The following is a 24,627-nucleotide window of genomic DNA, read 5'->3' on the forward strand; positions in this document are numbered from 1 at the left end:
TTTGGTTTTTCAAGACAGGGTTTCTCTGTGTAGCCCTGGCTGTCCTGGAACTCTGTAGACCAGGCTGGCCTCGAACTCAGAAATCCACCTGCCTCTGCCACCCGAGTGCTGGGATTGAAGGCGTGCGCCACCACGCCTGGCTGTTTATTTATTTTAATGTACATGAGTGCACCGTAGACACACCAGAAGAGGGTATCGGATCCCATTACAGATGGTTGTGAGCCACTATGTGGGCAGTGGGAATTGAAATCAGAAGACGGGTTAGCTACTCTCTGCTATTCCACTCAGGTGAATCCACATGAGTCCAGAGCACAGGTAAAACTTGGATGTTCTGTACATGTAATGTGTTTCCACCGGCTTCCTCCCAGGGGATGGGGCAGAAGTTAAAATGCAGTAAATTTTTCCCTGGAAGGAACTTCCAGCATGGTTTGCTTACTACTTGTCTAACAGTTAGGGTTACTATTGCTGTGACAAAACACCATGACTAAAAGGCAAGTCGGGGGGGAAAGGGTTTGATGTTCATCACCAAATGAAGTCAGGACAGGAACTCAAGCAGGGCAGGATCCTGGAGGCAGGAGCTGATGCAGAGACTGAGGAAGGCTGCTGCTTACTGGCTTGTTCAGCCTGCTTTCTTATAGAACCCAGGTTATCAGCTCCCAGATGGCACCACTAACAATGGGCGGGGCCCTCCCCCATTGATCACTTATTAAGAAAACGCCTTACAGCTGGATCTCATGGAGCCTTTTCCTCAACTGAGGCTCCTTCCTCTCTCATGACTCAAGTTGACACGAAACCAGGAAACACGGTTGATGGCAATAATCAAGCTTGTCTATGGCTTGTCGGAAGGAGTGAACAGGGCAGAGTGAGGGAGAGCTGCAGCAGCCTGGGTGGACCTCAGCTCTTCCTCGGCCTGTGCCCACTCTGTACCTTACTGACCACTAGTTTGCTCAGAGTGCATCAGCTTCCACAAAGCCTACCCGAGGGGATACAGATTAAATTCCCAAGCTTTGGAGGAAAGGGACCTGGACGCATGCCAGTCTCCACAGAGCTCAGAGAAAGAAATGGTTTGGGAGGATCTTGTAACCACTTTCATGGTCTCAAATCCCTAGCAGTATTACAAAAAAGGAGAAGCAAATCAGACCACTGAGATTTCTTTGGTGGCTTAGCTGTGTGGGTCTGATCCATTTGGAGTTGACTTCCAGGGAAAGTGACAGATAGGGTCTAATTCAGTTCTTCTATGTAGATATGCAGCTTCTCCCAGCATCTTTGGTGAAGGTACCGTGTTTTATCCAATCTTTTGGGCATCTTTGTTAAATATGAGATGCCTGTAATTACATATAATCTCGTTTAGATCTACTGTGTTCTACTAACCTATGTTTGTCTTTGTGCCGATGCCATCGCTAAGATCGCTGTGGGATTCTTGACTGGGACTCTGCAGGAGCAATTGCTTCTATAGGATGGTCACTCTCCCACCTTCAATTCTACTAACCATGAGCACGGGTGGGAGTGGGGGTGTCTTCCATTTTCTGTTTTCTTCAATGTCTTTGAAAATATTTTTTTTAAGATTTCATTGTAGAAGAGGGGCTATTGTAAGTGAGAGTGTTGCTATTTTCTCTTTCTCAGACTCTCTGTGGTTGATACATAGAGCAGCTACTGGTTTTAAGTTGGTTTTGAATCCTGCCACTTTGCTGAAAGTGTAGAATTCTGTAGAAACTGTAGTATGTTGGCATCTCTTATGTAGTATATCATATCATCTGCAAATAAGAATAATTTGACTGTTTTTCTCATTTGTTTCCCTTTAATTTCATTCTCTTACTCTCTCACAATCCATTTAGAATGAGGTTGGCTGTAAGTTTGTCATAGTTTATGGTGAGGTATGTCCCTCCTAGCCCCATTCTTTTATCATGAAGGCATGTTGGATATTACCAAAGGCCTTTCTGCATCTACTGAGATGATCATTTGGTTTCATACTTGTATATACTTTTATATGGCCATCTTCAAGCAGAGAGAGAGAGAGAGAGAGAGAGAGAGAGAGAGAGAGAGACAGAGACAGAGAGACAGAGAGAGACAGAGAGAGAGACAGAGGGAGAGATGGAGAGAGAGACAGAGACAGAGACAGAGGGAGAGATGGAGAGAGAGAGACAGAGAGAGACAGAGAGAGAGAGACACACACACAGAGAGAGAGAGAGAGAGAGAGAGAGAGAGGCAGGGAGTGGTGGCATGTTTTACCTATCAAGGCTATACTACCACTACCTCCACCTCCACCTCCACCTCCACCTCCACCTCCACTGGAGACCAAGTGGTCAAATGCCTAAGATGATGAGGGTATTTCTCATTCAAACCATCACAGCAGCCATCTGGACCTGGGTATTTTTGAGTCTTGTGGCTTTTTAAACAGTCTTTCATTCTCCTTACTTTTAGGGATTTGTTTAGGTTTCACATCTTCTTAACTTCGGTGGTTCAGATGACTCTAGGAATTTATCCATCTTTTAAGGTTTAGGTTTTAAAGTGTTCCCTTACAATAATCTGAATTTCTTTGGTGTTTGTTTTAATGTTTCCCCATTTGTTTCAAATTCTGATCATTTGGGTCCTGTTTCATTTGGTTAATTGGGCCAAGGGTCTGTCCATCTTCTTAACCTTCTCAAAGACACAGCAATTAGATTTGTCAATTCTTGGTATTGTTTTCATTATCTACACTTCATTAAATTCTCTGATTTTATAATTTTTTGCTCATCTGTTAGATTTGGTTTGTTATTCTTTTTCTAAATTCTTTTCTTTTTTTAAGATTGATTTATTATATGTAAGTACACTGTAGCTGTCTTCAGACACACCAGAAGAAGGCATCCAATCTCATTACAGATGGTTGTGAGCCTTCATGTGGTTGCTGGGATTTGAATTCAGGACCTCCAGAAGAGCAGTGATTCTTACCCACTGAGCCATCTCTCCAGCCCCAAAATTCTTAATTGTATCATTAAGTAATTTATTTGTGTTTGCTCTTTCTGATGTATTTTTTTTCTTTTCCTAGAAATTTATTACATCAAGGTGTAGAGGCAAGCTAGAGTCTAAGAAAGAACTTGTATTTTCTGTGGAGGATTAGAGCTGAAGAAGTGCCAGTGCCATGGCCCACTGGAGCACAGAGGATGGGGAGTCTCAGGTGCCAAGCACCCAGCTTTGTATACTGCTGAACTTTGCTTTGATCTGCCTGTGACTGTGTCCTGGCTCTTCTCTTTTGGAGTAAGAAAGCATTTACTTTTTTTTTTTCTTTCACAGATACCAACAATGGAGTGCTTTGCGTCTTTAGACAAGCTTTGGATGTTTTAAACAAACTGGAATTTTAAGCTATATGAATTTATAAAGACTCTGGAACTTTATTTTCTTTAATTTTTTTGTTTTTTTTGAGACAGGGTTTTTCTCTGTATAGCCCTGGCTGTCCTCTGAGTTCGAGGCCAGCCTGGTCTACAAAGTGAGTTCCAGGACAGCCAGGGCTACACAGAGAAACCATGTCTCAAAAAAACAAAACAAAACAAAAAAAGAAAGGGTTTAGTTTAACAGTGATACATTTATGTGTCAGGTTGAGGGGTAAATTGTCATGCGTAGCTATACATCTACAAGACACAGCTAGAAGTCATTTTTTTTTTTTTTTTTTTTTTGTGGTGACACTCCTGGAGATGGTGGTCTTGAGTGGTGTTTTAGTTAGGGTTTTACTGCTGTGAACAGACACCATGACCAGGGCAGGTCTTATAAAAAACAACATTTAATTGGTGCTGGTTTGCAGACTCAGAGGTTCAGTCCATTACCATCAAGGTGGGAGCATGGCAGTATCCAGTCAGGCATGGCGCAGGCAGAGCTGAGAGTTCTATGCCTTCATCCAAAGGCTGCTAGTGGAAGACTGTCTTCCAGGCAACTAGGGTGAGGATCTTAAGCCCACACCCACCGTGACACACCTACTCCAACCAGGCCACACCTATTCCAACAAGGCCACACCTCCAAATGGTGCCACTCCCTGGCCCAAGAATATACAAACCATCACAGGTGGTATAAGAAAGAAGGCTGAGTAAGCCAGTAAACAGAATTCTTCCATAGCATCTATTTAAGTCCTGCCTCCAGGTTCCTTCTCTTAAGTTCCTGCCCTGGCTTCCCTTCATGATGGATTGCCATCAGGACATGTAAGCTAAAACACACCCTTTCTTCTCCAAGTTGCTTTTGGTCGTGGTGTTTCATCACAGTAGTAGAAACCCGAAGACAGGCATTCATCAGGCTAGCCTGGCACACAGGCTGTAAGTGCAAGGCTAGGTTTAAGGATTGAGGATGGCACAGGTAGGAGAATCCAGGTATTCATCAGGCTGGGGGGGTCCACATATATGTGCTCCAGGCTAGACCTGAAACTGAATCTATGTCCCCAAGTCACCCCCACTCACACGGTATCTTCTCTATAGAGTTAGAGATTTGCTTTTCACGGGCAACGGAAGTACATAAACCAACTTATGTGTTTTTCCACCTAAGTTTTAAAATATTCTTATTCTTTGACAATTTCATAGATACACACAATGTATCTTACCTATCCACCCAGCTCACCCTTCCACTCCCATTGAGCAATGCTCCATCACAATGTCCTGTCCTTCCTCTTTTTAAAAAGAAGAATCCACTGAACCCCATATGTGCATGAGGGGTGGGGATCCACTGAAGCTTGGGGTAACCTACCATCCCAGAAGAAAACTGGCTTTCTGACTTTGTTTCTTCATTAAACCTTGATGTAAATTATGTTTTGTGATATAACTAAAGGAGGAAAATCACAGGTGTCAGTCCTGTGCTCCGTGCTAGGCACTTGTCACAGACTCACCATTTCCAGGTTCCAGGACACCCAGCGTCCTCACTATGGTCCTCAAGGCAGCAGCATGTCACTGGGAACAGAGATGGCATGAGTGCCTCTTGATCAAGATGATTCTGGTGACAGACCACATAACGGTTTGCTCAGATCCACAGCTATGGTGAAGAGAGTGAATGCCCAGCCCCCACTGTCTCTAGAACTGACTGAATATCGCTCCGCTCACTGCTGGACTGGATCGGGTTTAGTTCTCAACCCCTCAGATCCCAAACAACAGTAGATGGCACAAACCCCTGGGTGAAGGAAGCCAAAGACAGGTTCTTGCCTTCAGGCATTCTAAGGCAGGGCTCGGGATGAGAGCCTGCAGCTATCACTGAGGCCCAGTTAGAGGCTGGTTCAGAATGCTATCCTTTCTCAAGTCTCCCAGAGACAAAATCATAGACTCCTGAGCACCACTGCACCCCCTTAACCAGGCTCAACTTGAAATAGAACAAACATCTGCTGCCATTCTGAGATACTAAGGTATGCAAACACTCAATATTTTCATAGAAAACATTGAAAATTTAGAAAAATCCTCTGTTCCTTTTCCTGGAAATTCTTCCCTGCTATGGTCAAGTGAAGGTTGTGATCTTAAAATCAGGCCATTTGTTTGAGAGACAGGGTTTCTCTGTGTAGCCCTGGCTGTCCTGGAACTCAATCTGTTGACCAGGCTGGCCTCGAACTCAGAAATCCGCCTGCCTCTGCCTCCGAGTGCTGGGATTAAAGGCGTGCGCCACTACACCCGGCCCTAGAAATATTTTAAAACCATGTACATATAAATTATATTCACTCAGTATTGTCTTTGCTCTCTTCTTTAAGGACTAGATTTTTCCAATACAGTTATAGACTTTTTGATTGTAATATTCATAAGTTAGGTATAATTTAGGGCCAATTTGAATCTGTTCATATAAGATCAAGCATTATTACCTATAGGATATTTAAAATTTTTTAGTATACATATAATTATTCCCTTAAACACAATATTATTCACTCACAATACCCAAAGCATAATTCATGATTTTGATATTGTTCTCTACCAAAAGTTCAGCATTACACATTATTGAAGAGCAGCCTGCTGAGTTGTACAAGTAAAATAGACCCAGCCTTAAACTTATTGCTGAGATTGAGAAGCAAGTGACAGCAACTGCTACTGGACTCTTCTGTTCACTGACTTCACTGTTATTCAGTGATGTGAGAAATTTCTGTATTGGATTATTTTTTTGGTGGTTTTTCTTTGAGACAGGTTTTCACTTTGTAGTCCCACCTGGCCTGGAACTCAGAGACCCTCCCACCTTTGCCTCCCAAATGCAGGGACCACAGGCACGTGCCACCGTGCTTCATCTACACTGGCTTCTTGGAAGTGAGCTCAGTTATACCACTGACATTAATATGGATTCACCAAGAATGTTAACCTAAACCCACGAAACCCCGGTGATATTAGTGACAGACCATTTTGTCTCTGTGTGTGTTCATGTGAGTGTGTGCATGTGTGCACTCAGGTATATGTACATATGTGAGGGTGCACACACATGGGGGCCAGGTCAACTCTAGGTATTTACCAATATTGTTTTCAATTGTGTAATTTGAAGCAAGGTCTCCTACTGGACTTGGACTCATTGATTTGCCTAGATTGGCTGTCCACTAAGCTCCAGGGTCCTCCCAGGTCTGCCTTTTCCGTTCATGGGAGAACTGATGTGCTGAGGTTCCTACTGCATCATTCGTGGGAGAACTGATGTGCTGAGGTTCCTACTGCATGGGTGTTAGAGACCTGAAATCAGGGTTTTCTGTTTCTCTTGCAAGCATTTCACTGACTGAGCCATCTTCCCAGTCCCCAGTCACTTATACAATCACTTATACAGCTTAGGGTCTCTCTCTTTCAGCTCCTCTCCCACCGAAGGTTGTTCGTATCTTGCCCAGGATGATCGTGGATTCTTGGACTCAAAAGGAATATAAGCTACATGTTGATATTAAACTTTAATTTCAATACTAATAAAATATTTATATGTGATGTCCATAGGAATATATAAAGATAATATATTTATTGTTGATTAGATTAAAAGTTTGGCATGCCATAGAATTAGATATTATCCATCATGAAAATAATATATTGATACATACTACAATATGAATGTCACCTAAGACACCTCTGCCTACTGAAAAATGTCAATCATTAATTCCACCATGGATGGTTGTGAGCCACCATGTGGTTGCTGGGATTTGAACTCTGGACCTTTGGAAGAGCAGTCAGGTGCTCTTACCCGCTGAGCCATCTCACCAGCCCCTTAGTCAGGGTTTCTATTCCTGCACAAACATCATGACCAAGAAGCAGGTTGGGGAGGAAAAGGTTTATTCAGCTTACATTTCCACATTGCTGTTCATCACTGAAAGAAGTCAGGACTGGAACTCAAGCAGGTCAGGAAGCAGGTGCTGATGCAGAGGCCATGGAGGGATGTTCTTTACTGGCTTGCTTCCCTTGGCTTGCTCAGCCTGCTCTCTTATAGAACCAAGACTACCAGCCCAGAGATGTTCCCACCCACAAGGGCCCTCTCCCCCTTGATCACTAATTGAGAAAATGCTTTACAGCTGGATCTCATGGAGGCATTTCCCCAACTGAAGCTCCTTTCTCTGTGATAACTTCAGCTTGTGTCGTTGACACAGAACTACCCAGTACAGTAACTGTAGCTTCATTTGTTTTTTCTATCTTCTCTGGCTACGCTTATTTCTCTCCTAAGTGCACAGACTTGCTTCCAGTGTGGCCCTGAATTGTCAGACTGCTTACATCATTGTGTGCTTTTGTCTTTCTGGGGACATAGTATAGGTTGGCACTCATGGTCTTTGAGAACTTGAAGTGCACTGTTAAAGGATTTTCTTTCTGGCTTTTAAAGTTTCCATTTTGAAACTCTCCAAATACAGACAATGCAGGGCAGTTTCTCACATAGATGGTGCTATGAGTAAGAGCAAAGGGTGCTCTATGGAGGATTCTCCTTCAGTTTCAGGCCTCCACAGATGGGTTTGCCTCACATCCACTGTTAACTCTAGTCCCTGGGAATCAGGGGCCCTCTTCTGGCCTTCATGCACATGTGCACATGCAGATAAAACACTCATATACATAAAATACAAACAAAAAAGATCTTTATATCACTTCCTCAAATGAAATGAAGTCCTCCCTGAATTTTTTACATTTATTGGGCTTCTTACCTATAAGTAATCTGAAGTTAGGAACTGACTTTAAGACACCATTCCTGTGTGAGCTCTCTGGTATCAAGATAGTTCTAACTTCATGTAAAATGATTCCCTGAATTCCTTATATTGACAGTCTTCTCCTCTATTGTCTTAGAAGCAGAGTGAGGTTTCCCTTAAACTCTTGTGTATTCTTTTTTTTTTTTTTTTTTTTTTTTTTTTGGTTTTTTTGAGACAGGGTTTCTCTGTGTAGCCCTGGCTGTCCTGGAACTCACTCTGTAGACCAGATTGGCCTCGAACTCAGAAATCCGCCTGCCTCTGCTTCCCGAGTGCTGGGATTAAAGGCGTGAGCCACCACGCCCGGCTTATGTATTCTTTATAATTGCATGCTATCTAACACACAAGCTCATTGATAGAGACAGATTTGATTTGCAGTAGAAGGCTTTCCTGCACTCTACATTCATTTCATTTCTCAACTGCACACATTCTCTGATACAGGTCATTTCAACTTGGGGGTCAAAGCTTCCCTGCAGGCTCTGCTTGCACAGGGCTTCCCCCTGTATCTGTCCTTTGAGAAACAGTAAACTGTTTTTTGTTTGTTTGCTTGTTTGTCTTTTTAATGTATGAGTGCTCTAGCTGCCTGTTTATCTATATGCCAGAAGAGGGTATCAGATCCCATTACAGATGGTTGTGAACCACCATGTGGTTGCTGGGAATTGAACTCAGGATCTCTGGAAAAGCAGTGCTCTTAACTGCTGAGCCATCTCTCCAGCCTGATAAACAGTAAGTATTCACTTGTATATGAATGCCTTCCTGTATTCTGTCTTCATACGGATTCTAACCAAAAATGAGTGCTCTGGTGCACATTGAGTTATGCCCTAGATTCCTCACATTCAAAGGCTTAGAACCTGTAAGGGATCTCTAATGCCATGTAAGTTGTGGCTTGCAAAAGAAAGCTTTCCTGTAGTCTTTATATCCAAAGGGCATGTGTGTGCTCTCTGATGTACAATGAATTCTGATTGGGCAGAAAGCTTTTTGTATTCCTTAGTCATTGAGTTTCTCCCCCTTTATGTATTCTCTAATATAGTTTTGACCTGAGAGAGAAATATTTCCTTCATCCTTACATCCTTACATTAGGGTTCTTACCTTATGAATTATCTGATGCACAAGTCTGGCTTTGGTACAATGCTTTCCTACAGTCATTACATTCATAGAGCTCCTCTCCTATGCAGAGTCTGTGGTGTGCACATACATGACTTGTGAAGGAAGGCTTTCCTATATTTCCATATTCATAAGGTTTCTCATCTATATGAATCCATTGATGTCAAGCAAGGTCAGATTTTCTCAAGAGAAAAGAAAAAAAAACAAAAGAAAAAAAAAGAACAAAAAAAAGAAAAACAACAACAACAAAAAAGAACAGATTTTCTCAAGAAAGCTTTGCATTCATATGGTTTATGAGCTGCGTGATATTTCTGATGTACAGAGCTGTGACTTGCAAAGAGAAAAGGTTCCTGCATTCTTCATGTTATTAGGAATTCCAAGCTGTGTATATTCTCTGACGTACAGTGAGGTGTGACATGAAGTTAACAGTTTTCTTGCTTTCTTTATATCCACAGGTTTCTTTCTGCATGTGTTCTTAGATGAAATGAGAGGGCTGACTTCAAATTGAATACTTTGCTACGATGTGTACATTCATATACTTCCCATAATAAGATTTCTGAGGGTGAATGGGGGCTTACTTACAATAGGAAGCGCACGGCTGCCTCTGCCTCCCAAGTTCTGGGATTAAAAGTGTGTGCAACCACTGCCTGGCTGAACCTTTAGTTCTAACTTGAGATATCAAAATTATTTATATTACTTGTCATCACTGGGCCATTTCCAAACACACATATGCTTTCTGAAGCATAATTACTTATTTAAAGATTCCTCAGGATAACTATATTTATACTATCTTATGTGTGAACTTACCCTTTTTCTGATTTATATCTAATGGAACATTATCCCATACATTAAACTTAGTGATTTGCTCCTTACATTTTTCATGTTTGGGGCATTAAGTGCTTCCTAATAAAAGGACTTCCGGTACTGACTGACTCTACTGGAAGATCTGGAGGATCGACGTTCTGGTTGTGTCAGGGTGATTACTCGGATTTAGATGGACACCTCTCATAAGATATATTGAATAGAACACCACAAATCTGGGGTCCCAGTATAGACACTAAGATGGTTAGGATACCAGAGGATTTCCTTAATCATAAAAAAGCCAACTTGGGTGCCACTTCTCTGAAAATCAATAGGCACGCTTTCAGATGTTGTTTTCTTCCCAAGCTACCTTCTTCTTTGTCTTCATAGTTCAAATCTACATTTTTATGCCCACTGTACTTTAAAAAGAAAAAGTCTGATTCTTCTCCAACCTGCATCTCACCAGACACCCTGCGGAGAGGCCCCACATCCCTGAAGGGCTTCCTTGGGTGTTTAGCTCTGAAAGGCAGTTTGAGAGTTCAGGAAACTGTCTCACCTGTACCAACCATGCCTTTATTTGATGTACTGCTTTGTTGATTCCAATTTGCCACAAATCTTTCTCTTGATTTTCATGGCTGGCCTCAGTGCTGGCATTCACTTTATCAACAGGGAAAATATTAAAAACATCACCACCCCTGAGTCAAGTACAATGTGCCAAATTTTGAAAAGAGTTATGTCAAATTTAAACTAAAATGAATACACAATTCCCTAACAGTGGGTTTGGTTCACTCTGCCCCAGACCTACTTTTCTCCATTCCTTGTAAGCATTCTCTGAGTTCTATATCACTATGATCATTGTGTCTTTGATTTACTTTTACATTCACTGAATGTAAGGCAACATTCCAAGTGTGTGGGTGATTTCTGTTGATATTATCAACGCAGTTACACAGAATCATTAGGGATCAAGAGCAAGTGTTAAAAGAACATATTAGCAAATGCCTAATTTAAAAAAGAAGGAAAAGTGAGAATTTAGGTACACCAACTAACCAAGAAAACCAACTATACCAGTGGTTCTCAACCTTCCTAATGCTATGATCTTTAAACACATTTCCTCATGTTGTGGTGACCCTCAACCACAACATTATTTCCATTGCTACTTCATAGCTTGTCATTTTGGTACTATTAGGGATCATAATGTAAATATCTATATGTTTTCGGTGGTGTCAGGCAACCCCTGTGAAAAGGTCATTTGACCTCCAAAGGGGTCATGACCCCATAGGTTGAGAGCCACTGGATCTAGGTAGTACATAGGATTGAAGTTTTGATAAATCTGAGAAAATATACTTCAATAGCAGAAACTTGGGGAGATGTTCACACTGAGAACCCTTTCAGAGACTGATAAAACACACATCACGGGCTGGTGAGATGGCTCAGCAGATAAGAGCACCTGACTGCTCTTCTGGAGGTCCTGAGTTCAAATCCCAGCAACCACATGGTGGCTCATAACCATCCATAAAAAGATCTAGCGCCCTCTTCTGGAGTGTCTGAAGACAGCTACAGTGTACTTACATATAATAAATAAATAAATCTTTAAAAANAAAAAAAAAAAAAGAGCTCAATGCAATCTGTATATGATGAGCTCTTTGTGTGGAGAGCCCTTGCCCCAGACCCACTCACTGACCAGGCACGCATCCAATTGTGGCTTCTGCTGTGGTCCATGATCCAAATCGAAGCTCCCACTCAAAGATGAGCTCTGGTTTGGTCACGCTGTGCCCTGCAAGTGGGAAGTAGTAGATCAGTTTTGCTAATGTGCTAAGTGAGGTCCAGTGATGAATGATAACAGGGTCCACTCTAAGGACAACACCATCACAAGTGAACCAGAAACTTTCATAAGATAATACTTATGCTCACATTGTTCATCTGCTGGAATTTTACCCTCAAGTGGCATTAAACTGTATGATAAATAACCCAAAAATAAAGATTTTGAGAATATTTAAGATAATAGATAACGGGCTGGAGAGATAGCTCAGCGGTTAAGAGCACAGACTGCTCTTCCAAAGGTCACGAGTTCAAATCTCAGCAACCACATGGTGACGCACAACCATCTGTAATGAGATCTGATGCCCTCTTCTGGNATGTCTGAAGACAGCTTTAGTGTACTTACATATAATAAATAAAGAAATCTTTAAAAGAAAAAGATAATAGATAACAAAAGAGAAAATACAACAAAGCTGGAGAGAGAACTCCATTAGGACACATGGGACACAGAGAAAGTGGGGAGAATCAGTCAGAAACGTTGCATGGAAAGAGCTCAATTTAAAAAAAAAAGAAAAGAAAGAAAGAAAAAGAAAGAGAAAAAGGAAAAGGAAACAAAGCCAGGCTGGTGACAGAGGAAGTTCATTTCCAGCAAATGGGAGGAAAAGGCAGGGAGATATCTTTGAGTTCAAGGCCACCCTGGCATAGGTAGCAACTTCTAGGTCAATCAGGAGTACATAGTGACCCTGCCTCGAAAGAAAAAAAAAATGTAAAAAATGAAAAACAAACCCCAAAACAACTTAAAGAAGAAAAAAGAATAAAAACCAAAGAATCTATGGCAGAGAAAATGGAGAGAAAATCTAAAGCACAAAGCCTTCTCTTTTTTTTGGTTTTTTTGGTTTTTTGTTTTTTTGGTTTTTCGAGACAGGGTTTCTCTGTGTAGCCCTGGCTGTCCTGGAACTCACTCTGTAGACCAGGCTGGCCTTGAACTCAGAAATCCACCTGCCTCTGCCTCCCGAGTGCTGGAATTAAAAGTGTGCACCACCACGCTGAGCTCAAAGCCTTGATTTTTAAATAACTCAGGCAGATTAGGAAATGGGACATTAAGGGAACAATTGACCTTTTGATATACAAGGACACTAGATCTATGTTCCAGAAAAGAAAACACATAAAAAATATAGTTTCAATGAAAAAATTTTAGCATCATAAGAGAGATACACACAGAGAGACTCAAGAGACTCAAAGGATCCTTGGTAGATCTGAACAATTCCTTTACAGACACTGAAACTAACAAAGTTTGTTGTCAGAAACTTCTCTAAACGTCAAGAGGTTAGCCCAAAGGTTCTTATGAGAGAAATCCAAGAAGAAGCCCTGCAAGTTTCCCAGCTGGAACTTTATGGCCAGAACTATGATGCTTTGAAAACTACACAGAGTAAACTAGCCTGGGCTACATGACACAATTTCAAAAGACAAAGAAAGAAAGAGAAATATAGGATCCACAATGGCCCGTGAATTAAACTACAGTTCCTAAAAAGAAAACAAAGCACCAGTTCTAGTCTGGAGAGCCTGCGCTGCTCCTGCAAGGCCGCAGTGAATGCCCAGAGGAGACCACACTGGAGGCAATAAGTGAAATCAAGTTTTAAAAAGAGAAAAAAAGACTTCAAGGAAAGGGGGAATGGATCAAATAATTCATGTTAAAGAATGCAAAGTTGAAAGACCAATGTTTGTAGATGATGAACCAGTAACAAAATTCCTGGGCTGAAAATGTAGCTCAGTTGGACTTGCCGTCCCTCCAGGAGATCCTGGATTTGCTCCCTCACAGCCCAAAAAGCTGAGTACAGGGGCACCCGTGAATAATCAGGCAATGCGGAGGTGGAGGCAGGAGGATTATAAATTCAAGGTCCTAGGCCTTCTGCACCTATGTTAGAGTTGTGCAGCTTGGTCTTCCTGAGGGACTCCTAATGGAGGGGTGGAGCTGGTTCTGACTCTTGTCTGCCCTTAGGACCCTTTCTTCCTCTGCTTGCTTCATCCAGCTTTAATAGGAGGACCTAGTCTTCCTGAAACTTGATGTGCCATGACTGGTGGATATCCACAGGAGACCTTCGCTTTTCTGAAGAGAAATGGAGGAGTGGATGGGGGAGGGTAGGGGAAGCATGGGGGAGGGACAGGGAGGAGAGAAGGGAGGGAAAAGTACAGTTGGGATGTAAAAACAAGGTTCAAGGTTTTGCTCATCTACACAGGAAGTTCAAAGCTAACCTGGGTTACATGAGCCCCTATCTCTAAAAGCGAATGCAAAGTTGTTAATACAGTAATTCAGAATATTATTCTGGGCTGGTAAGATGGCTCAGTAGGTAAGAGCACCTGACTGCTCTTCCAAAGGTCCAGAGTTCAAACCCAGCAACCACATGGTGGCTCATAACCATCTGTAACAAGATCTGAGTCCCTCTTCTGGAGTGTCTGAAGACAGCTACAGTGTACTTACATATAATAAATAAATAAATCTTTTAAAAAAATATTATTCCATTCACAAGAACTACTAAATTACTTTCAAACTCTTTTAAGTAGCTTCAATTTATTTATGTATTCACATCTTATGGAGCTGAAGACTCTAGCTAGCTATATCTTGCAGTACTGGGGGCTGTACATGTTGAGTAAGTTCTTCACTACTGAGCTGTATCTCTCATCTATCTTTACAATTTACTAGCTGAAGAATCAAAGACCACTTTCCTGAAAATTCAAGATTAGAGTATACAGCCTCCACATGACCCAGAACTCCAGCACAGACAGAAGGGCTGCTACTCCTCTGAGGCCAACTTCGACTATACAGTGTCTTCAAGGCTATCCTGGATATACAGTGACACCTTATCTCAGGACACACACACACTCGGGGGTGTGGGAGGGGGATGGGAAGGGAAGGTAGTTCATGCTCACAGATTGTAAAAATTAAATCTAGATGTCCATATTGCTCAGAGATTTAAAGATTTAATACTCATCTTAATACAACAGATAATCATCACAAAAAACGCTGTCCTACACAGCGTTCCACAGTGTCCTACACAGTGTCCCACACAGCGTTCCACACAGTATCCCACACAGTGTCCCACACAGCATCCTACACAGTGTCCTACACAGTGTCCTACACATATGCACTAAAAGCCTCAAATGTCAACATGATTTGATTGAGAAGAACACACTTATTCTAGGCATGGTGATGCCTGCCTTTAATCCTAGCACTCAGCTGGATCTCTGTGAATTTAAGCCAACCTGTCCCACAGAACAAGCTCCAAGCTACCTACCACGTGGTGAGTGAGGCCTGTCTCAAAAATCACCACCTCCAACAAAAAACCCTTGTAAGAACTGTCATCAAACTAGAGGACCCCAGTGACCGACTCAGCAGGGCGACAGCACAGTAAGGGTCATGACTACCAGTGGAACAGAATGAGCAACCCCACAACAAAAGCATGCACACTCAGGGTTACACTTTGGATCTGAATGACACTCCAAACTCCAGGTGCAACAGTCTTGGACAATAATCTATTCAACTGTCTTTGGACAGAGCCTAGTGTCAGGAAATAAGGTCATTAGGGACATGTCCTAGAAGGGCTACTGGAGTGTCCTCACTACCCGACCCCTTCCTGCTTGCTGGCTGGCAGTGAGGTAGCCAGCTAAGCTCTGGGTTCCTTCTCACTACAGAGGCGGTGTGACATGATCAGGTAACTGCTGACTGAATGTTCTGCAAACCACAAGTCACATTAATCTCCTCCCTTGGCAGTCAGGAAATGGTGGGGAGTGCACCCCATAATCATACTGCAGGGACCTAGACTAGCCCAAGAATGCAGGCTGTAGATTTCCCTCCCCTGGATGTGGAAGCCAGACCACAAACTCACCATTTCCAGCTTCCAGGGAATAGAGTTCCTCCCTTGGACCTTCTGGAAGTAATACCTCATGAGGATTTCCCAGGAGAACTCAAGATTACATCTGCAAAACAATCGAGGTTACCTGATTTTTTAATGGAGGTGTTGTAATACACAAATAAGACTGCAATGGCAACTTTACAGCTTTATTCTACTTGAGCTGACAAGACTTCCTCAGTTTCCAGAGGAAGGGGTCCTGCAGAGGGAGGGCTTCCTTTCTCTTCCCACTTCCCCTTAAGGTTTCTCCTTTCTATCCGGTCTGTCTTTGCCTTCACTCTTCACATCTCCTCAAACCTGAGTCCTCCCTCAGAGCTGATCTTCAGGATCAGATCTCTTTTCAGTTGTCTCATCCTCAAACCCCTTCCCTCAACTCTTTCTCAGATTGAGGCATCCTTCTCCTACAGACCCTCACTTCCTCCCTCAGGCCCTGGCCTCCTCCCTCAGGCTCTGACCTCCTCCCTCAGATTGTCACCTCCTCCCTCTGGTCCTGGCCTCCACCCTCAGATCCTCATTTCCTCCATCACACCCTGCCTTCCTCCATCACACCCTTTCTCAGTCCTACATCCCTCCTACAGACTCTTCAGTTCCTCATTCATCCTCTGAGACTGTAGGGGTATTGGCAAACACTGCCTCTCCCATCCCTTTGGGCGTCCTTTTGAGTCTAGTAGACACCAATTTCTGACTTCTATGACTACCCAGGCCGACCAGTGACGGGCGCTGAGGAAGACATTCACACTTAGAACCATTCCCTGGCCTCAACTTACCTAATTCAGTAGTGTCCAGAGCGCCCCTATCCCATCTCTACTTAGGTTTGAGAGTCTCAGCAGGGAGAGCTATTGGCTGTAAGCAGCATAGAACAGCCAACAGAGAAATGTCGACAGAGGTGGGGAGAGAAAAAAGGCCAGGGAAGCAGAGCCTTGGCTCATGTGCTCAGGGTGCTGGATAGGCCTGCCATAGCTGTGGGCAGCCAGGGCTACAGTGTGAGAAGTTGTGTCAAAGGGGGTGGGGGGAAGGGATCAACGGAAATAAAGGCCCTGGGGCCCAATAACATGACAAGCTCAAAGACCACTTCAGGGTCTCCCTGATCGGGAGATCCATCCCTCCCCTCCTCCTGCCAGGCTGCTTTCGGCTTCAAGAGATGCTTGCTCTCACCTCTTCAGAGACACCTAGATTCTCAGCCCAAGGCCATTGACATTCCTGTTCTGTGGGAGCTGGGTTCGCGACGGAGCACCTCCCTAGCATGCATTTCCTAGGTTCCATCACAGAGAAGGTAAGGTCGTCAGAGAATAGGTAGGTATTCAGATTCCAACCCATGCCCTAGAGAACAGGACCCAAGAAAATATATGCCCTGAGGGAAAGAGGTGAGAAATCAAGGGACACGCGTCCAAAATCAGTACAGTTAAATAGCTCGTCCTTCAGTGCGATCCTGAAATTCAGAAACAAGCCACAGAGCAAGGGGCACACAGGGCTAAAGGTGGTGGGGCTGGGTCGTGCAGAGTCGCAGGGCCAGGAAAATCCTGGGGCAACGAGTCACTGGGGCCAGGTAACCTGGGGGGGGGGTCGGTTGCTGGCACTGTCCAGCTGACGACACAAGTCCTTTCAGAACAGCTGGTTGCAAGAAGGTGCCACAATCCCCAAACCCCGCGGGGGACTTCGATCCAAGGACCGTGACCTGCGCTCCAGTATCCAGCGCAGTCCCAGCCAGGCCGGAGCTGCGGGAGAGCGCAGCGGCGGGACTCGAGTCCCCACGCGAGGGCCAGGGACGCGACAGGACGCCCGGGGTGCCCACCCCGCCCCCCCCCAGCTGGGGGACGGAGGGCTCGGGCTTGGGACTCTGCAGCCGCCGGCTCCGTGAGGACGCTCACCGTGGCGGAGTCGAGACACCCCGCGTCCTCGCTGTGCGGCGCAGACCCGTGCCGATACCGACAGAGTCCCCCGAACCTGGGACACCGGCTCCAGATCCCAAGATGGTGGTAGGCTGGCACGTCAGAGACAAAAGCAGGACCGCCAAAGCCCGCCCCCTCCCCTTTGTCTGTGCGCCTGATTGCACGTTCCTCACCCCGGCGCCTTCGATTGGACAGGGCTTCAGTTCTCATCTGGCGCAGACCCTGACTGACAGAAGCTGGCACCAATCCATGAGTGCATAAAGCAAGCTAACTTTATTCCCATCGTTTAAAAATGACAACTTCTCGCTCCGCAGGTATCCTGAGGTACGGCTTCCTGTGCAAGAGCCCACCACCACCTGAACACTTGCATTCAGCCTTGTACAAAAGGCGGTGATATCGTCCTAGGGTCTGGATCGAGTTGATCACCTCTGCCAATTAAAGAAGTGAGACAGGACCAGCACCGCAGGTAGCAACAGGAAAAAAAAACCTCGCAGGGCCCTGGTGGCGCACGCCTTTAATCCCAGCACTTGGGAGGCAGAGGCAGGCAGATTTCTGAGTTCGAGGCCAGCCTGGTCTACAGGGTGAGTTCCAGGACAGCCGGGGCTACACGGAGAAACCCTGTCTCAAAAAACCAAACCAAACAAACAAACAAAAAATAAAAAACAAAAACCCTCAGACACAATAGGCAGCAGCAACAGGCATCAAATTTTAATAAAAGTTAAAAAGCACCGCCCTGTGGCATCTTTAATCCTATCACTCAGGAGGCAGAGGCAGGCAGATTTCTCAGTTCGAGGCCAGCCTGGCCTATAAAGTGTTCCAAGAGCCAGGGATACACAGAGAGATCCTGTCTCTAAAAAACAAACAAACAAACCACACGAACATAGCCAGGCACATCCAGACCGAAGCGGAAAAAGGACAACACTTTTTCCCCTTGGGTTTTGAAATATTTTGGTGACCAACCATGAGGATTGGTCAGTTCAGGATTGGTCAATTTAGACAAAGAAGAGTATCTGATAGGCCCATAGCTATAGGTAAACAAATCCCTGTCTGGCCTTGAGCACCCAAAAGTGGGTCATTGCAACCAGAGTAGAGGTGGGGGGAGGTAGGGAGTGAGGAAGAAGCCAAAACTTTGCCATTTCTGTTCTTTAAGGCCCCCCTTTCTGTCTGTCTGCCTATCAGAGATGTGTCTAGTTCCTCATCCCTCGGTTATATCATCTTATGAGTTATTTTTAGGTATATCTTACACACAGATGAGAAGAATGCGACCAGCTTTATAAATTCCCTGCACATTTTCCCCAACTTTGCTCTTTTGAGGAGAAAGGCTGAGCTTTGAAATGGGCAGCAACCCCCTAAAGCCCCAGTGTCTGATACAAAGAAAGTGGGGGACAAATTATAAAATGACTTTTTTTTGTTGTTGTTGTTTTTGTTTTTTTCGAGACAGGGTTTCTCTGTGTAGCCCCGGCTGTCCTGGAACTCACTCTGTAGACCAGGCTGGCCTCGAACTCAGAAATCCACCTGCCTCTGCCTCCCAAGTGCTGGGATTAAAGGCGTGCGCCACCACACCCGACTGTATAAAATGACTTAAGGTGTAGGTTCTCCTCCTTTCCCTGATGGCCTGTCCCCAGCTTTCCTATTAGGTATGTCCTCAGAAATCTAAATTTAAATGTGGTAATATTCACATAAAGAAATAAAAGCTAATGAAATGGATTATAAAAACAACCATTCAAAAAGCCATGATATGTCTTCATTTCTCATGGTGGAAAAAAATTGAAACATATGAAATTAATCCCACATGGATACAGATTGTCTCCATTCCTGACTATTTGTAGACATTGTATGCTTTCCAACACCGACATTGGATTTGAAACATCTCTTTTATGGATGCAAATGGCATTAATACAGATGATGTTTATTGGGGATGGGCTTTTGTCTTGAAGCAATATAGGCAAACACAGGGGTGTGCCTTGAATTCGTTTTAAGTTTTTGTTTCTGTTTTTTTTTTTTTTTTAAATCTATGCAGTATTGTTTTTTACCACACAGAACTGAAAGGCTGTAACTGAAAGACCAGGAAAAAATCCTGACCCCCTAGCAAACAGAGTAGAGCCAAGAATGTAAGTTAGCTAGTTCAGTGACTCTGTTCAGGAACTTGACTAACCACAGAACAGATGATTATACCAACAGGTTCATTGATCCTGTTCCAGGAACTGGCTGACCACAAAAGTTAGATTAAAATCTTGAGAACAATCTTGAGAACAGGGAGTTTCCCCTTGTGAGTTTTCACTAGTATTTTCAGTATTTTCCAATGACGCCCTCCCTACCCCCTCGGGTTGTGGTTTCTTCCTTTAAATACCCCTTCTCCCAGCCACTTGGGGTCAAACTCCTCTACCAATGTGTGGGATATGAGTCTCGGCCCCAGTGCTCTGGTTCCTGTCAATAAACCTCGTGTAATGTGATTAGAGCAAGGACAGTCTCTCGTGAGTTCTTGGGAGGGAGGGAGGGGCGGCTCGTGTCATCCCAAGACTTGAGTAGGGGTCTCCCCTCTTTGGGGGTCTTTCATAATGAGCAAAGGCATACAGCACACAGAGATGCCACACACTGAGCTTCCTAGATGCTGAAACTCATGCTTCTAATGCCCAAATCTACAGTAAATGCTAACAGGACATTTTAAAACAATACAGACTCAAATTACAATAAATCAATAACCAAGATCTCACATGAGGACAAGATCCCTCTCTGGATATCTCCCCCTACCCTTTCTTTATAGTTTCCTTCTGGTCATTCCAGATTCTTACAGAAAGGAAGTCAATGGCATATCTGATAAGAGGCAAAAATACACTCTCTATGGAAAAAAAAAAGTTAAATCCATCAGTCAAGGAAACTTATGGGCTCTGACCCTCACCAGAAAATACAGTCCTCACTGAGTGAGGTGAGTCTGGAACTGGTTTGAACATGCTGTTCGAATCCCCATTAAATCTGGGGCCTTGTTCCCTGCCAAGCTGAGGGGTGAATGCTACTGCTGATTCTCAGATAAATGCAAAGAGAATTCATCAGGATGTGGAGTGAGAGCCAGGTGAATGTGCCTAGTCCAGCAGGCTCTACTTCTCCGGCCACTCTGGAAGGAGCACAGGATACAGGGAATCACTAATCCAAGAGACTTCTCCTCTCCTTGTAGTCTTTCAAGAGTGGATGAAAGATGGAATTGCCAGAGGGCTCTCTGTGAGGAGGCACGCATGCTTTGTGAGGTGTCTAATGCGGCTTCTTTTTGCCGCATAGATGAGTAACCAAGTCTCTTCAACAAAGGCTGTACCCTGGCTTCAAAAAACACAAGATATTTATCTGCAGTTGTTCTTAACTTACAGGGTCCCCTGTACATAGGAGGGGCCCACCATATGCCCCTAATTAAATACTGTTTCCTTCCACCAACTATTCTTACAGGAATTCCTAGCTCATTCTTACTAAACTCTTGATCATCTGAATGGGACTTTTAGGCCCCCTTAAAGCTTGAACTCTATGACTATGAACAACATCTGCATTTTGAACCTGGCCCAGTTACAAATTGTGATGTATACAATGACCTGTGGTGAAGCTGGAGAGATGTTGGCTCAGCAGTTAAGAGCACTTGTTACTATGCAGAAAATCTTTATTTGAATCCCAGCACTTACATAGCAGATCAAAGACCATCCAATTCCAGGGTATCCAACACGTTCTCGGACCTCGGGGGTAAGCAGGCATGTATATGGTGTACATACATACATGCTAATAAACCATAAAATAAATAAATAAAAACTAAATTCCCTGCAGGAAAAAAAATCAATCATAATATTACAGTGTCTTACAACTTTTTATTTTTATTTTTCTTTATGGAGGAGGGCCATTGGCTTAGATTTTTCATACTCTGCCTATGGGTTCTTAAATACTTTCTAGCTCACCACTCAACAGAGGTAGTGAAAGACCCACAAAGTGAGGACTTCCCCACGTTCTGATTCAGGAGAGGTGACACCCCAAACCACTCTACAAACGACTCCTGTTGCTGCAATGCATTAATCACATTTCCAAATGTTCCATCCTTGATCAATCAAGGTAGTAATGATTTTATCAGAATCAGCAGTAAGGGCCAGGAAGGCCATGAGGAAAAAGGAAAGAACACACATCACCCCACCACAAATAGCAATTGCTGAGCCTGTGAAAGTGTTACGGGCTCCATGCCAGTGACCTCTGGGAGACTGGGTTCTGGGGAACACACATCTCAGGTCTGAACATACTTTGCGCACTTTGTGCTGCATGTCACACAGACTCCACCGGAGTTGGTGTGGCATTTCTGCATAAAAAGAAAATAATAATCACATTGAAAGAGGAAAGGACCATTTTCTGTTATTTGTCAATTTTTTCACAGCATACTTTAACATGATGAATCCAAATAAAAATGAAGTTTGCCTGGGGACTTTGAGCAAACAAAAGCCGTGTGTATGTGTGAGTATGTGTGACCTTATTTATGTTATGATTGAAACTTGTATTCAGATCTTTTAGTAAGATGGTTTAAACTGTTTAGTTTTTCTTTCTTTCTTTTTTTAAAGATTTGTTTATTTATTAATTGTATGTAATTACACTGTAGCTGTCTTCAGACACTCCAAAAGAGGCCATCAGATCTCATGGATGGTTGTGAGCCATCATGTGGTTGCTGGGATTTGAACTCAGGACCTTCAGAAGAGCAGTTGGTGTTCTTACCCACTAAGCCATCTCACCAGCCCAAACAGTTTAGTTTTTTTTATTTGAGCTTTATGTAAATGCCATACAACAGCTAAGTTTTAAAACATGACTTCCTAAGTAATGCTGGTGAAACTGACCAAGTGTGGTATTCAGTAGCTGCCAAGGGCTCTGACAGGAGGGAGAAAAGAAACTCAAAGGTTATTTTGGCCTAGGCTTTCCAAGGTCAACTGAATTCCTTGGAACTACAGGACACTTCTCAGACATTTATACCAGTCTGATGAATCACCTCTCCTCTTGATTTGAAAAGCCTTGGGGACCCAGTGGTCAGAGTGTAATCAGTTTATGATCTGCAAAGTGAGCGGTGAGCACCGAGAGAACCTCCCTCATGCTCCCTGGGACGCAGCAGAGCTAGTGTGTATATGTATAGAGAGACTCTGACAGCAGTCAACTTCCAGGCGACCTTGTTTTAACTTTCTTTAATGTTAGTTCTCCCTCTCTGTATTCTCTCAACTGCCCTGCCATTAAACAAACCTTCCTATTCCATCATTCCCCCTTAACTCCTTTTACCTCTTCATTATATCATCCTTTCCTTGATATCGCCCCCATGGCCAGTGACTAACTTCCTAGCCTCCATTTGGCTATACCAAACTGAACACATATTTGAAGATTCAAATCCACAAATGAGAGAAAACATATAGTGTTTGGTTTCCTAGGTCTTGGTTACCTCCTTAAGAATGAAGGTTTCATACTCTACCCATTTGCCTCTAAATTTCATTTTTATTTTTAAATTTTTTAAGTTTTTTTTTATGTGAATCAGTGTTTTGCCTACTCCCTGTTCTTTTGTGATTCCATATAAACTTCATCCAGTTCTTTTATATATTGCAATTTAATAGGATATAGATTTTTAATGTATGCCCTGATGACCCTCTGCATTTCCTTGTGTCTGTTGTAATCCCTGTTATCTATAATTTTATGAATTTAGGTCCTCTCTTCCTTTTGTGTAATTTGGCTAAAGAATTGTCAATCTTGTTAATCTTTCTAAGAACCAATTTTGTTTCATTGATTCTTTGTATTTTTTTTTTTCATTTCTGTTTCATTGATTCCAGTCCTTACCGTATTTGTATTGTCTTTTCCCATCTACTTTTTGTGGTGGTGTTTCATCTTCTTTTACAAGGACTTCAAGTGCATTTTTAAAGAATCAGTTTGAGACCTCTCAAATATTTGCTTATTCACTGTACATCCCACACACTGCCCTCCTCTCAGTCACCTTCTCCTCTTGAGTGGGTGGGGCCTGGGCCTCCCTCCCACCCTGGCACTTCAAGTCTCTGTGAGGCATGTCCTCTCAGCTAGAAGGCCATATCTCACAGACAGGCGACAGCTTTTGGGATAGCCCCTGCTCCAGTTGTTTGGGACCCCCATGAAGACCAAGCTGCACATCTGCTACATATGTGTGGGGAAGCCTAGGTCCAGCCTGTGCATGTTCTTTGGTTGATGATTCAGACTCTGAGAACCCCAAGGGTCCAGGTTAGTTGACTCTGTTGGTCTTCCTGTGGAGTTCCTATCCCCTTTGGGGCCTGCAATCCTTCCTCCTATTCTTCCACAAGAGTCCTCAAGCTCCATCCACTGTTTGGCTGTGGATGTCTGCTTCTGTCTGAGTCAGCTGCTGGGTGGAGTTTCTCAAAGGACAGACATGATAGACTTCTGTCTGCCGGCATAACAAAGCATCATTAATAGTGTCAGGAATTAGTGCTGTAAGACCTGAAGAACCTTATGTCTGCGATGTCCCACTCACAGACACACAGAGACAGAGATCGATACAACAAGCAAGAGGTTTATTGATCCATCGTGCTGGGACCATCCTGCAACCAGGGCAAAGGTGACCGACCCAACATCCTAAGCTCACACTTTTTATATGGTGTAAGGGCAGACTTTGGTAACAGCATGAGTTGGTTTAAGCCCATTGGTGACCCAAGCTGACCTTTTCATTCCCCCCTTTTAGAAATGGTAATTAAGGAGCACATCTGGAGGAGTAAGTGTTTCATGACCTTCCCAAAGTTCCTAAGCAGCATGGATGGCCCCAGGTGAGGCTAGAGGTAACCGAAACATTCTTGGTTATTATCTGCACCTGCCTTGTGGTCGGGGCTTCCTGATAAAGCTTCTATTGCTGGGTCATTCCAGGAAGGAGGGTTCGTCACAACCTTTTAGCGGAAGGTCCCCAGCGTGCAATCCTAGCAAGGTCTTTCAGCACTCATCTTATGTTCTCTATGATCACACAGTACTTGCCCAGGGGATAGGTCTCAAGTCGGGCCATTGGTTGGCTATTCCCTCAGTCTCTACTCCATCCCCAATCCCTGCATTT

The 24,627-nt window shown here is 43.7% G+C and overlaps 1 protein-coding gene across 2 annotated transcripts in view; it reads right to left on the reverse strand.

Moving 5' to 3' along the window:
• LOC110327649 (zinc finger protein 571-like) overlaps positions 1–17,645 on the reverse strand; it is a 27,037-nt gene extending 9,392 nt beyond the window's left edge. Inside the window, exons 1-4 of one of the 2 annotated variants that reach the window (XM_029542811.1) lie at positions 17,541–17,645; positions 15,649–15,739; positions 11,688–11,780; positions 4,841–4,944 (exon numbers count right to left, since the gene is read on the reverse strand). In XM_029542811.1, the coding sequence (XP_029398671.1) occupies positions 4,841–4,843 (3 nt within the window). In that variant the 5' untranslated portion in view covers positions 4,844–4,944; positions 11,688–11,780; positions 15,649–15,739; positions 17,541–17,645. Of the gene's footprint in view, positions 1–4,840; positions 4,945–11,687; positions 11,781–15,648; positions 15,740–16,827; positions 17,346–17,540 lie in introns of those variants that run through there. The other variant, XM_029542812.1, reaches the window with a different exon arrangement.
• Positions 17,646–24,627: the final 6,982 nt, after the last annotated feature.

The sequence above is a fragment of the Mus pahari genome, chromosome 10, assembly GCF_900095145.1.
Source record: "Mus pahari chromosome 10, PAHARI_EIJ_v1.1, whole genome shotgun sequence".
NCBI classification, from domain to species: Eukaryota; Metazoa; Chordata; class Mammalia; order Rodentia; family Muridae; genus Mus; species Mus pahari.